At 43.2% G+C, this 16,945-nt stretch overlaps 1 protein-coding gene across 1 annotated transcript; it reads right to left on the bottom strand.

Moving 5' to 3' along the window:
• Positions 1-534: 534 nt before the first annotated feature.
• On the bottom strand, positions 535-5,296 carry LOC117452031 (uncharacterized). The gene is made up of 3 exons (XM_034090446.1): positions 5,178-5,296; positions 3,515-4,138; positions 535-2,369 (listed from the first exon to the last, which is right to left on the bottom strand). The coding sequence occupies exons 1-3, from the start codon at positions 5,224-5,226 to the stop codon at positions 1,879-1,881; spliced, it is 1,164 nt and encodes a 387-aa protein (XP_033946337.1). The 5' UTR covers positions 5,227-5,296; the 3' UTR covers positions 535-1,878.
• Between the last annotated feature and the right edge of the window lie 11,649 nt (positions 5,297-16,945).

Genomic DNA, 16,945 nt, shown 5'->3' with positions numbered 1-16,945 from the left:
GAAGACTGTGCTCTTATTTCAGACAGAGATGAAAAGAGGTGCTCAGCACAGGAAGAATGAGAAAATAAGAGCTTTTTGAACATTAAAGCATGGAGACATGTCACAGTAGAGGCACGAAATATAATTATGAAACCTGAAAATGAGCAAAATAGGGACCCTTTAATTGACTCATTTTAATGGGACTTTTTGTTTGTACTTTTAAAATAAATAGGGAACATCAAATGATTAGACTAATAGCGCTTTTTTATAAAGAGGATAATATGTTATTTACCGGCTCCTCGTCTCCTGTTATTTTGCAAAAGTAGCAGTCTATTTATTTTCAGTGGTGGATGAATTCACATGTGTGGCTCTATCGAATTTTGAAAGAACTGTGTGTGTGGAAGTGAAAATAATCCATATTGTTTGTGTTCGTGGTAATAAAGAAACAGCCAAGAGAAAGAGTCCGCCGATAACAAGCTGTTGGCTTTGAAGCTCTATGGTAGGAAAATGGTAGAGAGTACCAGGCTTTGATACACACAAAGTAGGATGCATGAAGAAGAAGAAGATATACTTTATTAATCCCTCACATGGACATTTTCTTTTTTTTCTCCATGTATAGTTAGCATTGGTCTTTTCAAAGGATTTGTTGGCAGTAAGAAAGTCATATCCTGTAAGTACTCCTACAGAAAACCAGCCTGACCAGTGTTGATTACGATCCAGTTTCTGCGTATCAAAAGGTGTTCCATTCCAACTCGTTCACGCTAGCTTCAGGGGCAGCCTGTGTTGGGTGGCAGAGTGAAAGACTTCCTGTTTGTCTATTCAGGTACAATCAGCCAGGGCAGCTTTCAGCCTGGGGGTTTAATACATAGGATTCTTGCGAGTGTAAAGCAAGGCGTCGCAGGAAGAAACTCACGGTCAAAGCTTTGACAGCTAAACGATATGGCAAATCAGACCAGTGTCCACAGCGTATTACCATGCTGTGTGACTGAAGTCAGAACGGTGCTAAAGGTCTCTTATGCAAGCAAGCATGACATCCAGGCTGATGTGCTGGATATTAAATGACAAACATTGACTTTATGCTTTTTGTGTGCTACATTCCTGTTATAGCTCCAACACAGAGCAGTGCAATGTTTCCCATTTGCCATCCCTGTCACAGTTCACTGTCTCGCTCACGGAAACCTGTTTAACAATTATATTTTTGACACCGAGGGAAATAAACTTGAGATTTTCTTCCATATTGGCACTGATGACAACAAAGAATACTTGTTATAGTCAAGATATTTACATTTGATTTCAATAATATCTTATTGAATATGTGTTCCCAGGTGAGGTCATGAAAAGCAGGGTTAGAAAGCAATGTTGGTGCTTGATGAATAGGGCAGATACATACCTGTGACTACTGTAGTCTATTGTCCCGGGACAAAAGACAAAAGCCACATGTTATTGGGTGTTAGTGGAAAAGGGAATTAACAGGAGTGAGGGATTCTTCACTAGGGCTGTTAAGACCTTTGCAACGTGTCAAAATGGCCAACTATCGGAACAGATTCCATTAGTACCAAGAGGCAACATACAGATTCCAGTGGAACACAGAATGTGGTTGAATATTTCTCAGTTTTTTATTTATTTATAGCAAGTGTATGAAACAGTTTTGTTTGATTAGGTGCAAAGAAATTCCCTCAAAGACAGAGAACTGACATGGCATGGGACCTTTAAATGTTAAGGGCGTCTTCCGTAATTCGGTTGAAATAACAATTTCACTCCGTATTCCTCAGCGTCAAGGATTATAGTTAGCTGCCTTAAATATAGCCGTTTCTTTATTACAAGTGCCATTATTTGGTTCTTCCTGAGTTTGAAAACTTTGGGTAAACCGCTGTAAGAAATCCTTGGTGCGAGTGCCTACTACTTTTCGCCTTTGTTGCAAGTGTGATTTGGTGCCTCTGCTGTCTTATTGCTTCCACTTTTACAACCTCCGTCTCTGGCTAGGCTTGTGAGGAGCTCCAGGACTCTGATCTCGTGCTCCATGCGAGCTTTCTCCCTCCTCTCCTCCCTTTCGGCCGTCTCCCTCTGCGAGCGCTCCTGCCTCTGCAGCCACTGGGAGAGGAGCTCCTGATGCCAGCGGCCCTGCTCCTGCCGCTGGCCCTCCAGCTGCACCATCAGGCCCTGGGTCTGCGACACCAGCCCCTGGAAGCACTCCGACAGGTGCTTGAGGCCTGAGGACTCAGAGTGAAGGTGCCCACAGGTAGGGAGTGTGTCGGGGCTTGGATCTGAGGGTGTGGGGAGAGGAGAGGATTGGGTAACAGCAGTTGGAGGAGGAGGAGGAGGAGGAGGAGCAGCTGGAGGTTGAGGTGGTACTACATGTGTGGAAGGACTGCTGTTTTCCACTAGTGCACCTACAGAGGATATAAAACAGTACAGGTATCTGATTATCGCTGATGACAGGAAATGATAACTCAATGAATCACCAGCAGAAAAATAACCAAGTTTTTTGTTTTATTAAATCATATTTTAAGCAAAAATGCTTATTTTGGCTTCCATCTTCTATAATGTATCTTTTATTCACCTAATTTCATAGTTAACTGAATATCAAAAATGAATGTTCTCTGCAGTTGGTTAGAAGAAACCAGCAATAAAGATATTTACTGCAGTGTCTTTAATGCGCCTATGTTGACATAATAATAATAATAATAATACATTACATGTATATAGCGCTGGTGCTCAAAGCGCTTTGCAAGCAAGTAAAGAAGAAAAGAAACAATAGACAGAGTGAAGGGCTGATGAGGAACTTCTTTACTTTATGAACATAACAAATAGCTGCACTCACAAAATGACACTTTAATTGTGTTGTCGTATTTGGTACCAAAATACAAACATCTGACTGCAAGAACTTAAAAAGCACCAATAGTGGTGATGTTGTTGTTTTTTTTTTTTTTTTTTTTAAATATCCTGGATTTATACTGCTGTAGAGTTGCTGACCTTGCTTTAATACAAATGATTGAATGACAATACTTGTGTTGCTCATTTAATAAAAGACTACACTATAATATTGTAATAATAATGTAATGATTTAAATCTCAGGTTAGGTTATAAACTAGTTGTCTACATTTTTTTTCAGCAATGCGTACCTGTAACAGATAAATCCTGTGATTTCTTTTTTACTAGGTGAAAACACAAATGTGACAAATGAAGAAGCATCTTCACCAACTTGACGAAACATGCGCAGCGCTGACTTAAAGCACTGCATAAACAAAACGCTGCAAATAAAAACCTGGAAACGGAAACATACGTTTTATTGACTTAGTATACCCATGTGATCGCATGATAACTTCTGTTATTATTGCAGATTGCACAGGTCGGCCACCGTAGCTCAGGTTTGTAATTCATCATAAGTAGCAACATAGTAAAACTATAGGACCATAATAAAATCCCAGATTCAAGATGACTTTATGTTAAATACGTGTTTTTTTATTTAACATGTAGCATTTGTTGAGTGTTATTTTGACCCTCTTATGAACGACATAATAAGCACAGTACATACCGGTAATTTCCCGATGGATGGATGATTCTGTGTAAACTTCATGACGTCGCTGAGGGAATCCTGAATTGCTGGTCTCAAACTCATCCGTTGAAACTTCTCTGTCCTCCAATTTGACTTCAGAGTCAAACTGCCAAGACTGACCGCCTGCTCTCTCCTCTAAAGAGCTCACACTTTGTCTTACTGTCCTGCCCGGATAACTAAAATTGTTTTCTATGTTCAAATTCAAATCTTTTGGGATACTTCCTGTCCTTTCAAAGGAGTCAAGGTAACGCCCTGCCATGCGTCCTGGAGAACCAAAATATGGCCCTCCGTCCTCTGCCTCTGACCTCCGGCCCAACACAGCGTCCATCTCGGCAAAATATTTAAAAGTGCAAGGCTGCGAGCTGCTCCTTTGTAGTTTGGCTCTCACGTAGTTAGCCTTGAGGGTTTTGACACGGAGCCGGCATTGGTGTGGACTTCGAGAGAAACCCATTTCACTCATGCGGACAGAGAGGTGTTTGAAGACATGGCGGTTGCGAAGGTTTTCCGCCAAACTCTTCTGGATGCGCTCGTCGCTCCAGGCGCACAGCAGCACCTGAGTCTCCTCCACCGTCCAGTTTACTGAGCGCTCAGCTTCCCGTTTTCCTGTGTAAATAGAAACACAGCTGAAAACAAGGAATGACTTCACAATTGATCCTGGTGTTCTTGGGTAATGGTTCATAAACATTTAAACGTAATTAAATGCACATGAACAACACAAACCCATTATTTGATTTGAGGAGAGGATATTAAACACTCTCAGTGAGATGCCATACCATAACACCTCTCCAAAATGAATTGGTGTAAGCTAGATTTACCGACACATCAATTGCTGAACATCAAGAGTGGCAGTCATAAGGCAACATTATTTAAATTATTATGAAATATGTTATACAATCGAGAAACAAAATACATTTATGTTTCCGAAACTGCATATTAGGACCCTAATATGCAGTTTCGGAAACATAAATGTATTTTGTTTGTCTGGTGTGAAAAGTACATTTTAATAAATCATCCTAAACTTCAAATTCTGGACTTAATGATCTTATTAGAAAGTCAGAAATAAAGGGATATCAGCTAAGGTAAAGATGGATGTTGGGTCACCATGAGATATGATACATTAGCAGCTACGTTTACATAGTTATTTAATATACATCCATAACAGTGTGCATGTATTTGAAAAGTATGGATTACATGTACTAACAAACGTATCAAATGGCTTAAAATGATAGGAGCACACATCTAACTAAGCTGTCCTTAGAAAATATCACATCCTTAAAGGACGTATGCTTGCGAATGGCCAGATAGCAAGCTGTTAAAAGACACTGGGTGTTAATACATATATATGTCATCTAACAGTTAAGAAGTTGGGCGTTACCATTTAGGCTAATTGATTCAGATACATACATAATGATAATACGATGTATACAAAAGGGTGTCATTGTACAAGCCTGTCAATTAGCAGAGTGTTTCGCAGCGGAATAACTGAGTGAAACCAGACCAGGAAGCTAGTTCTGCTCGCTGTAACAAACACAGCGAGGATTAGCGGCTAACAGTTAGCAGACCTAGCTAAATGAATGATTCTGCCTCTCTGCTGTCTGTTAAACAACACATAACAGATGTCGGTTAATAGAATGGTTCTTACTTTTGGTCGTTGAAACAAAGCTGTTCGAGTTTATCATCGGATGATTCATTTTAACGGGCTGTAGAAAATGTAAACAATCCTCTCAGGCACCGACAGTGCTCTCTTCCGGGTTGAGTCGAGTCCATCCCGTCACGTGGTGTGACGTGGCCAGAGTCGTGTGATAATATAAAAATCATTTACAGAAAATGCAGAAACAACACGAATAATGACAGTTATAACATCTCCCACACAACACACATTTAGTAAAAAAAACGTATAACATAACTTAATATTGCCTTCAATGTTCCCATGTGCCCTATATATTTAAATGTGTACAGAATCAGATCCTATGAATATTCCCTCTGTGATCATTACATATTTATGTTATTGAGGTAGAAGAAGAATACTATGATCTTTACACTATTAATCTATTTTAGTATGCAGCATATCAATATTTTCATTTGTGTTTAATATTTAACTAGTGCACCATCATTTTTGTAAATATAGTGTTGCCCTAGTAGTTTTATTTAGTGCAATAAAAATGATCAGGTATCAACTGAATACACATATTTATTAGATCGATTATGTTATATAATGCTAGAGGAAAATATAAGTGATACTTGTGTATGATAAAGAAATGTACATCTGTTTGATTATTTTTACGCAGTTCACCGACATGTGAATATTATTTAAAAGGAGTCAAAAGTCAAATTAGACATGGAAAAAAAATGCCATTATTGATAACGATGTAAGAACAAGGCTTACATTGTTAAACAGAAATGTCCTAGTACGCAGCAGCTGGATTGTGGGAGTAAGGGTTAATATCCTATATGGTAAATATTGCTAAATCTGTGTGTCAAGATTCTCACAGACAAACAGCGATGCCTCAATGAATGCAGGCACCTCATTCATTTGAAGTAGCCCAAGGTGGCACATCGGGGCAAAACAAATGCAGCCTGGGATAGCTTCTGGTGCCACATACCACGTAATCCAAGTACGTAAGTACAAGTAAATACATCCTACTCTTTACCTTTTAATGATACATAGTATGACAAATATTGTTCTCCCTTGGCCAGAACCTTTATTGAAAAAAATGAACACCACAAACCAAGAAATCTTGTGAATAAATGTAAAATTGGGAAAGACATATCCATATTTAAAGCTGTCCACACGCGATCAAGAGGCTTTTTAACAGCCAAGTGTGAACACGTCCTCCAGAGGCCGCACATTTGTTTAAACATTGAATAATAAGTGGGAAACATTAAGAGGAAACAGCTCCTAAAGAGGCTGTGAGGTGCTAATGGTTCGTCGTGTGTGTTCTCTGGATGTCTGCTAAGATCTCTGGTGTCCCTCCCTCTATTTCACCTCCCGTCTTTCATCCACAAAACAGAGCAATTAGCTTGGGGGAGTCTTAAAGTGCTGCTAATGCAAATTCAGTCTGCTTTCCTGCTGTGACCTTTGCATTTTGAGCTCAGTCTTTGTTCTGTTATAGAGTGACTTGGGATGAGTTTAACTGTTATCTTGAAGAGAATGCCGGTGTCATTTCCAGTTAGAGACAATTCTCTTCTTTAGAAATATGATTTTGAAAATACACACGTTTCAACAACCTTAATAAAGTTGTGGTGACAACAGGCCTGAGAAAATCAGATGTTGTACTTCTAATGTTGGAAAACGCTATATATATATATATATATATATATATATATATATATATATATATGAAAGTGGTAAATTACATTACTAGTATTTTAGATAATAAGCAGAGTTGTGCAGCTCTGTTTATTGACCTTTCCAAAGCATTTGACACCGTTGATCATCGCATTTTAAAGCAGAGGCTACTCAGTATTGGCATATCCAGCAATGCAGTGGGGTGGTTTGTGAACTACCTCTCTGAAAGGTCCCAATGTGTTCATTTTGATGGACTGTCTTCTGAATGGTTAAACATTTCTAATGGTGTTCCACAAGGTTCTGTTTTAGGACCACTTTTATTCTCCATATATATTAACAGTGTAGGTGATAATGTGGATGAAGCTACTTTACATTTGTATGCGGATGATACTGTGATGTATTGTGCAGGTCCCACCATTAAGGAGGCTGGTGTTAAATTACAAGCTGTTTTTAACACTTCAGACTCAGCTCTCTGAATTAAAGCTTCTTTTAAATGTTGAGAAAACCAAGGTAATGCTCTTTTCAAAAGCAAAAAAGACACCAGAGCCTGTTTTAGATATTGTAACTACGCAAGGAACAACATTTGAAGTTGTTGCCTGTTACAAATACCTTGGAATCTGGCTTGATGATTGTCTCTCTTTTAAACTTCATGTCAATAACCTGCTTAAAAAACTGAGGGTTAGGCTAGGTTTCTTCTACAGGAACACGTCCTGTTTCTCGCTTGAGGCCAGGAAAAGGCTAGTCACTGTGACCTTTTGACCTGTGCTGGACTATGGTGATTTGTTGTATATGAATGCACCTGCCAATTGCCTGAGCAAATTGGATGCTGCGTATCACAGTGCTCTGAGATTTGTCACAAATTGTAAAGCGCTTACACATCACTGTACACTGTATACCAAGGCAGGTTTACCATCACTCTCTGTACGGAGGCTCAGTCATTGGTACACGTTTATTTATAAAGCTTTGTTGGGTAAACTCCCGTATTATATCTGCTCTCTGATAACACAGAGAGTTGCAAGCAGCTATTGTCTGAGGTCACATGATGTAGTCTTGTTAGATGTGCCAAGAGCAAGGACTGTCTTAGGTAAGACAGCTTTTATGTGCGCAGCTCCACTTGCTTGGAACAATCTTCAGCAAGAATTGAAACTGAGCAATCTCATTCCTCTGCATGTTTTTAAAGCTAGGCTAAATGAAATGCTTGCTGATACAATGGGCACTTGTAAATGTCTATAACTATGTATCCTGTAAATATAATGTATAATGTCCTTTATTGTTTTATGTTTCATGTGGAACCTATATGCTGCAGGTCTCCCTTGAAAAAGAGATCTATGATCTCAATGGGACCAATCTGGTTAAATAAAGGTTTGAAATGAAATGAATATATACAGTGGGGCAAACAAGTATTTAGTCAGCCACCAACTGTGCAAGTTCTCCCACTTAAAAAGATGAGAGAGGCCTGTAATTTCCTAGGTACACTTCCACTATAAGAGACAGAATGGGGGGAAAGAATCCAGGAAATCACATTGTAGGATTTTTAATGAATTAATTGGTAAATTCCTCTGTAAAATAAGTATTTGGTCACCTACAAACAAACAAGATTTCTGGCTCTCACAGACCTGTAACTTCTTCTTTAAGAGCCTCCTCTGTCCTCCATTCGTTAACTGTATTAATGGAACCTGTTTGAACTCGTTATCAGTATAAAAGACACCTGTCCACAACCTCAAACAGTCACACTCCAAACTCCACTATGGCCAAGACCAAAGAGCTGTCAAAGGACACCAGAAACAAAATTGTAGACCTGCACCAGGCTGTGAAGACTGAATCTGCAATAGGTAAGCAGCTTGGTGTGAAGAAATCAACTGTGGGAGCAATTATTAGAAAATGGAAGACATACAAGACCACTGATAATCTCCCTCGATCTGCGGCTCCACGCAAGATCTCACCCCGTGGGGTCAAAATGATCACAAGAACGGTGAGCAAAAATCCCAGAACCACACAGGGGGACCGAGTCCATGACCTGCAGAGAGCTGGGACCAAAGTAACAAAGGCTACCATCAGTAACACACGACGCCGCCAGGGACTCAAATCCTGCAGTGCCAGACGTGTCCCCCTGCTTAAGCCAGTACATGTCCAGGCCCGTCTGAAGTTTGCTAGAGAGCATTTAGATGATCCAGAAGAGGATTGGGAGAATGTCATATGGTCAGATGAAACCAAAATAGAACTTTTTGGTAAAAACTCAACTAGACGTGTTTGGAGGAGAAAGAATGGTGAGTTGCATCCAAAGAACACCATACCTACTGTGAAACATGGGGGTGGAAACATCATGCTTTGGGGCTGTTTTTCTGCAAAGGGACCAGGACGACTGATCCGTGTAAAGGAAAGAATGAATGGGGCCATGTATCGTGAGATTTTGAGTGACAACCTCCTTCCATCAGCAAGGGCATTGAAGATTAAACGTGGCTGGGTCTTTCAGCATGACAATGATCCCAAACACACCGCCTGGGCAATGAAGGAGTGGCTTCGTAAGAAGCATTTCAAGGTCCTGGAGTGGCCTAGCCAGTCTCCAGATCTCAACCCCATAGAAAATCGTTGGAGGGAGTTGAAAGTCCGTGTTGCCCAGCGACAGCCCCAAAGCATCACTGCTCTAGAGGAGATCTGCATGGAGGAATGGGCCAACATACCAGCAACAGTGTGTGAAAACCTTGTGAAGACTTTCAGAAAACGTTTGACCTCTGTCATTGCCAACAAAGGGTATATAACAAAGTATTGAGATGAACTTTGGTTATTGACCAAATACTTATTTTCTACCATAATTTGCAAATAAATTCTTTCAACATCAGACAATGTGATGTTCTGGATTTTTTTTATTTTGTCTCATAGTTGAGGTATACCTAGGATGAAAATTACAGGCCTCGCTCATCTTTTTAAGTGGGAGAACTTGCACAATTGGTGGCTGACTAAATACTTTTTTGCCCCACTGTATATAAGGGGATAAAGGTTTTTCTAGTGCCAAAACACTGACTGCTCGCAGCACACACACACACACACACACACACACACACACACACACACACACACACACACACACACACACACACACACACACACACACACACACACACACACACACACACACACACACACACACACACACACACACACACACACACACACACACACACACAGAGTTGTATAAATGATTAGCCGGCCAGAGCACAGGTAATTACAGAGGAAGAGGTCAGACAGTCAACTGGACCTCCGCGTCATTACTCACACATTCCTCTGGGCTGCTGAGGAGCGTCACACACTCCTCTCTCACACAGAGGCTTCCACGTGCACATAACACACAAACAAAGGTAAATCCTAGAAGAATACTGTCCCTCTTTGACCCTGACTGTACACTCACATGGATGTTTGATTGTTTTGTAAGGATGAGTGGTTGATTTTCTTTGATTCGTACACGGTATTTGTCTTTTTAAATATTTATATTATGTGTGTATGTTGTATGTTTTTATTATATCATTTATTTATTTTTGAGCAAGTGCATTTTTGGTTTCATGTTGACTGCAATATAATTACTCAGTCAGTGAAAAAAAGGCAAACAATTGTAAAGAGTCAGCTAACATACCGATGTTAATTATAGAGAAAAGATACACATTAATGCATTAAACATAGAGACAAATAAGTCCACAGGTAAAAATGTGTATTTTAAAAGCGTGAATATGAATATAGTGAAAATTGTATGTGCACGTAACAGTGAATAATGCACAGTATATTTGCAAAACAAATTATATACTGCACATCGAAGGTTTAATACACAAGTTTGTAGCAGTCTGTATGATGTGGTGGTCTACCAAGAGCCGGTATTTGTAAAGTCTGATCGCTGCAGGAAGGAAGGTTCTCCAAGTGCTACGAGTTTCAAACCTCTGATCTGTCTGGTAAGATGTAAGCTCCATTTTCAGTCTTTGTTCTCTTGGGCTTCAGGGGATGAACACGTTACAAAAGAGTATGTGAACAACGAGAAAAAGAGCCAGACCTTTAATATATGTCTTCTTCAAAAGGGAGAGACAGGCTGTAGATCAGGATATTCAATTAGTTTGGACTGGGGGCTGGTTGGTAATGATCAAAAATAAGAGGCCAGGAAAAATGTGGCTTGAAATATAAATATAATATATCAGCTGCAGATACAGTAAAGTACTACAACAGCATAGTTATTGCATATATTGTTGTGAGTAAAAGCATGAAAGCAACATGCTGCATTGCATTGAAACAAGAGTATATACCTAAAGCATTTCTGCATTTATAAGGCATGTTCAGAATTAAACAATATTGCCTCTCTGAAGAACCAGCACCTTACCGTGGTAGAGAGGTTTGTGTGCCCTGATGAACCTGGGGGCTGTGTTGTCTGGAACCTTGTGTTCCTGGTAGGGTCTCCCATGGCAAATTGGTCTCAGGCAAGGGGGCCAGACTAAGATTGGTTCAAAAGACCTCATGAAAGACGACACAGGAAGTGAGGATACCCGGCCCGGAGGAAGCCCGGGGTCCCCTTCTGGAGCCAGGCCCAGAAGGAGGACTCGTCGGCGAGCGTCTGGTGGCCGGGCTTGCCACGGAGCCCGGCCGGGCCCAGCCCGAAAAGGCAACGTGGGCAACACCTCCGCTTCTCCGTCCCGCGGGCCCACCACCTACGGGAAACATCGATGGGGTCGGGTGCGCTGCCAGAAGGGTGGCAGTGAAAGCGGAGGGTCTCGACGGACCAGACCCGGGCGGCAGAAGCTGGCTTTGGGGACGTGGAACGTCACCTCTCTGGGGGGGAAGGAGCCGGAGCTTGTGCGGGAGGTGGAGCGGTACCAGTTGGATCTGGTTGGGCTCACCTCTACGCACAGCGTCGGCTCTGGAACCTTACTTCTGGATAGGGGTTGGACTCTATTCTTCTCCGGAGTTGCTCAAGGTGTGAGGCGCCGGGCGGGTGTGGGGATACTCACAAGTCCCCGGTTAGGTGCTTCGTTGTTGGAGTTTACCCCAGTGGACGAGAGGGTCGCCTCCCTACGCCTGCGGGTTATGGGGGGGAAAACTCTGACTGTTGTGTGTGCTTATGCACCCAACAGCAGTTCAGAGTATTCGGCCTTCTTGGAGGCCCTGGAAAGAGTCCTGTATGGGGCTCCTGAAGGGGACTCCTTAGTCATGCTGGGAGACTTCAACGCACATGTGGGCAATGATGGAGACACTTGGAGGGGCGTGATTGGGAGGAACGGCCCCCCTGATCTGAACCGGAGTGGTGGTTTGTTACTGGACTTCTGTGCTAGTCATGGATTGGCCATAACAAACACCATGTTCGAACATAAGGATGCTCATAAGTGTACGTGGTACCAGAGCACCCTAGGCAGAAGGTCCATGATCGATTTCGTTATCGTATCATCGGACCTGAGGCCGTATGTTTTGGACACTCGGGTAAAGAGAGGGGCGGAGTTGTCAACTGATCACCATCTGGTGGTGAGTTGGGTCGAGTGGCGGGGGAAGCCTCTGGATAGACCTGGTAAGCCCAAACGTGTAGTTCGGGTGAACTGGGAACGTCTGGAGGAGGCCCAAGTTCAGGAGGCCTTCAACTCGCACCTCCGGCGGAGCTTTTCGGGCATTCCTGTGGAGGTTGGGGACATTGAACCAGAGTGGTCGGTGTTCAAAGCCTCTATTGCCGAAGCCGCGGCGGGGAGCTGTGGTCTCAAGGTCCTAGGTGCCTCAAGGGGCGGTAACCCTCGAACCTCCTGGTGGACACCGGTGGTCAGGGAAGCCGTCCGACTGAAGAAGGAGGCCTTCAGGGATTTGTTATCCCGGGGGACTCCCGAGGCAGTTGCAAGGTACCGACAGGCCCGAAGGGCAGCAGCCTCATCCGTGGCCGAGGCAAAGCAGCGGGTGTGGGAGAAGTTCGGAGAAGACATGGAGAAGGACTTTCGGGCGGCACCAAAGTTGTTCTGGAAAACTGTCCGACACCTCAGGAGGGGGAAGCAGGGAACCATCCAAGCTGTGTACAGTAAGGATGGGACGTTGTTGACCTCAACTGATGGAGTGTTGGGACGTTGGAAGGAACACTTTGAGGAACTCCTGAACCCGACAACTCCACCCTCTATGTTAGAGGCAGAGCTGGAGTATGACGGGGGATCAACGCCAATCTCCCGGGGGGAGGTCACTGAGGTCGTCAAACAACTCCACAGTGGCAAAGCCCCGGGGGTGGATGAGATCCGCCCAGAAATGCTGAAGGCTCTGGGTGTTGAGGGACTGTCATGGTTGACACGTCTCATCAACGTTGCGTGGAAGTCGTAAACGGTACCGAAGGAGTGGCAGACCGGGGTGGTGGTTCCCCTTTTTAAAAAGGGGGATCAGAGGGTGTGTGCCAATTACAGAGGCATCACACTCCTCAGCCTCCCCGGGAAAGTTTACTCCAAGGTGCTCGAAAGGAGGGTCAGGCCGATTGTCGAACCTCAGATTGAGGAGGAACAATGCGGATTCCGTCCTGGTCGTGGAACGACGGATCAGCTTTTTACTCTCGCAAGGATCCTGGAGGGGGCCTGGGAGTACGCTTATCCGGTCTACATGTGTTTTGTAGACTTGGAGAAGGCGTATGACCGGGTTCCCAGGGAGTTACTGTGGGAGGTGCTGCGGGAGTATGGGGTGAGGGGGTCTCTACTCAGGGCCATCCAATCTCTGTACTCCCAAAGCGAGAGCTGTGTCCGGGTCCTCGGCAGTAAGTCGGACCCATTTCCGGTGAGGGTTGGCCTCCGCCAGGGCTGCGCTTTGTCACCAATCCTGTTTGTAATATACATGGATCGGATTTCGAGGCGTAGTCGTGGGGGGGGGGGTCTGCAGTTCGGTGGACTAAGGATTGCACCACTGCTTTTTGCAGATGATGTGGTTCTGATGGCTTCATCGGTCTGCGACCTTCAGCACTCACTGGATCGGTTCGCAACCGAGTGTGAAGCGGCTGGGATGAGGATCAGCACCTCCAAATCTGAGGCCATGGTTCTCAGCAGGAAACCGATGGACTGTCCACTCCAAGTAGGGAATGAGTCCTTACCCCAAGTGAAGGAGTTCAAGTATCTCGGGGTCTTGTTCTCGAGTGAGGGATCAATGGAGCGTGAGATGGGCCGGAGAATCGGAGCAGCGGGAGCGGTATTGCAGTCGCTTTACCGCACCGTTGTGACGAAAAGGGAGCTGAGCCGGAAGGCAAAGCTCTCTGTCTACCGGGCCATTTTCGTTCCTACCCTCACCTATGGTCATGAAGGATGGGTCATGACCGAAAGAACGAGATCGCGGATACAAGCGGCCGAGATGGGTTTCCTCCGCCGGGTGGCTGGTGTCTCCCTTAGAGATAAGGTGAGAAGTTCGGTCATCAGGGAGGGACTCGGAGTTGAGCCGCTCCTCCTTCGCGTCGAAAGAAGCCAGTTGAGGTGGTTCGGGCACCTAGTTAGGATGCCACCTGGGCGCCTCCCTAGGGAGGTGTTCCAGGCACGTCCAGCTGGGAAGAGACCAAGGGGTAGACCTAGGACCAGGTGGAGGGATTATATCTCTTCGCTGGCCTGGGAGCGCCTTGGGGTCCCCCAGTCAGAGCTGGTTGATGTCGCCAGGGAAAAGAAAGTTTGGGGCTCTCTGCTGGAACTGCTACCCCCGCGACCCGACCACGGATAAGCGGGAGAAGATGGATGGATGGATGGATGCACACAATAAAACATTGAAGAAACACATCATATTTTATAAAGTGAAAATATAAAGTGCATCGGACACCTAAAATTACTCCATCATTAGAATTTCAATCAATTAACTAAAGTAATGCAACCTAAGTGTACACAACAAAAATAAGGCATGCTTCATAACATTTCAGTGAAGATCAGCATTTTATCAATGGACAATTTTCTATTTTGAAATTGCATCAGACCTGAATGATCATTCCATGTGAGCCATGGATAATTAAACTAACACAAAACAGCACTTTAAAGACGTTTCCTTTGCTTAGCCATGTAATGTGGAAGGTGAGGTACAGACGGCTCACACACTGGAGAACATTTACACCAGCCCAGGCTGCAAGAGAACTGAAGTATCCCACTGTGGAAGCTCAGCATCCCGTCCCCCCCTTTCATGTGTCCTGACAACCAGCAGCAGTGGCGTTGATTAGGTCAGTGGCAGTTTGCCAACTTTCAAACCAGACTCCAAACAATGACTCAACATGGCAGCCGTGCAACAATATGTGGAATCTGTGTTTTTTTTTCTTTTTTTGCTTGTGGCCTCAGAGTGATGTCAACCTGGTTGCAAAGCACTCATACTGACTTCATTTCATTGTATTGTTCATCGGCTAAATTTTACACAAATAAAAGCTCAACAGAGCAAAAGGAAGTATAACAAACACGCTTCTTGAGCAGCCTGCCTCGTAGGTTCAATCACTTTGACTTTTTGTTTATCCTCGCTACTGGAGAAATGAACCATGTCTTGTAATTTTTTGTTTTGTGTATCGTTGCAGTGATGGGACAGGCCAATGACGACGGCTGCTAAACAACTGTTGTGTTTGAAACTGAGTATCTGTAAATGGTGCACACTAAAATGTCTGCTCAGAGATGTAAGGTTGATACATTTGAAAACATTCACTTTTTTAAACAATAAATAAAGAAACATGTTCTCCCTAGCATCCATAGCAATAATACTTAATTTACAAATTAAGTGCTACTTTTAACATGAATGCCAAGAGAATCTTGTGCCTTCTGGTTGTAATTGTAAGCTACTCGTTCCCAGTTGATATTTGCAGCTTTAAAGCAAATGCCTTTTTCCCAGGGTAGGTTGCTGAACCACAGACGTATAAAACCCACATGGAGGAACCACGCCAGGTCATTTATCAGCCATAACATTGAATTTCAGAGCTGTTATGATGTGGAGTTTTGAACCCCTCTTTTTTTCAAAGCTTTGCTCCAGTCTTTCAAATTAATTACAGAACTCTTGGTCACATGCGTGGACACCCTCTAATTTGCTCTCATTTTTTATAATAGCCACCAATTTGTAGAGGCCACTTTGACCAACAGAGATCTTATGGCAGCGCATCAGCGTTTCAAAACACATCCTACGAGAACCAGATGCTTCTTCGTGGCCAATGTAATGAATTAATCAACAACAGAGATAATCGGTAAAAGTGTGTTGTAACCAAAGGCTGATTGTAGTATATCTTCAGGATATCTTCGGGCTGATTTTTAGTCCCAGTCCGCCCCTGCACGTAAGGCTAAAATTATCTTCAGTCCAGACCAAACTTCCTGTACGTAAGTCACAGTCATTTGCAAATCTGTGTGACTCTATGGGCATTTCCACCTTAAATTCCTCTTTCCTTTGTTCAAACAGGAACTGACAAGCTAAAAGTTAAATAAAGAGTTAAAAGACTCCAAAAATACCTCACGCTTTGTTGTTCCATGTATTTACGTCCATAGATAACAACGTGAAATTCCACAAAGTTATTCTTTACCAAAAAAGGTAGGGAATTCTAAATGGTAAGCCAGTGATATCTGTTCACTGTCCATAAGCCAGACACTGAAATCAAAGGGTCGGATGGCGTCAACTTCCCCACTGGACGAGGCAGACTAAGACTGAACATGTTAACAGCTGAATGAATGATTCCCTTGTCATGTTTCTACACCATTGACCGGCCATAGTAAACAGCTGAAAACACACCTCCTCTTTGGTTAATGATATTTGAAGTGTCCTGAATCAAGAACACTGCATTCCACAATGGATCCTCATTGATATATTAATCTTGAGGCAACATATTTAGGTAAAGACTGAGCTGAATTGAATTGAACAAAGCAGTGGTGGGCAGTCCAGAAATGTCAGTACAAGTTTCCTTTTAATGCCACTTTATAATCTACTCGATAAATCATAATTATACAGAAACGGAAGCTGTTCATCCAATACATTCACATTTGCCAGCATTAGTTCGGAGAGGACATCTCATCTCATCTAAGGCCACACATAAAATGTGCCTTCTATTCATCTATCGGCAGCATTTATTTATTAGTTGTATTCCCTTTACAGATGTATATTTTCCACACAAAACATATGTCCAGTGGATATTGGCACATGCTTACTGACACTTTGGCCTC

The sequence above is a fragment of the Pseudochaenichthys georgianus genome, chromosome 9 (genome assembly GCF_902827115.2).
Source record: "Pseudochaenichthys georgianus chromosome 9, fPseGeo1.2, whole genome shotgun sequence".
NCBI classification, from domain to species: domain Eukaryota; kingdom Metazoa; phylum Chordata; class Actinopteri; order Perciformes; family Channichthyidae; genus Pseudochaenichthys; species Pseudochaenichthys georgianus.
Note: the sequence above shows the minus strand (reverse complement) of the source record. Positions and strands in the feature narration are given on the sequence as shown.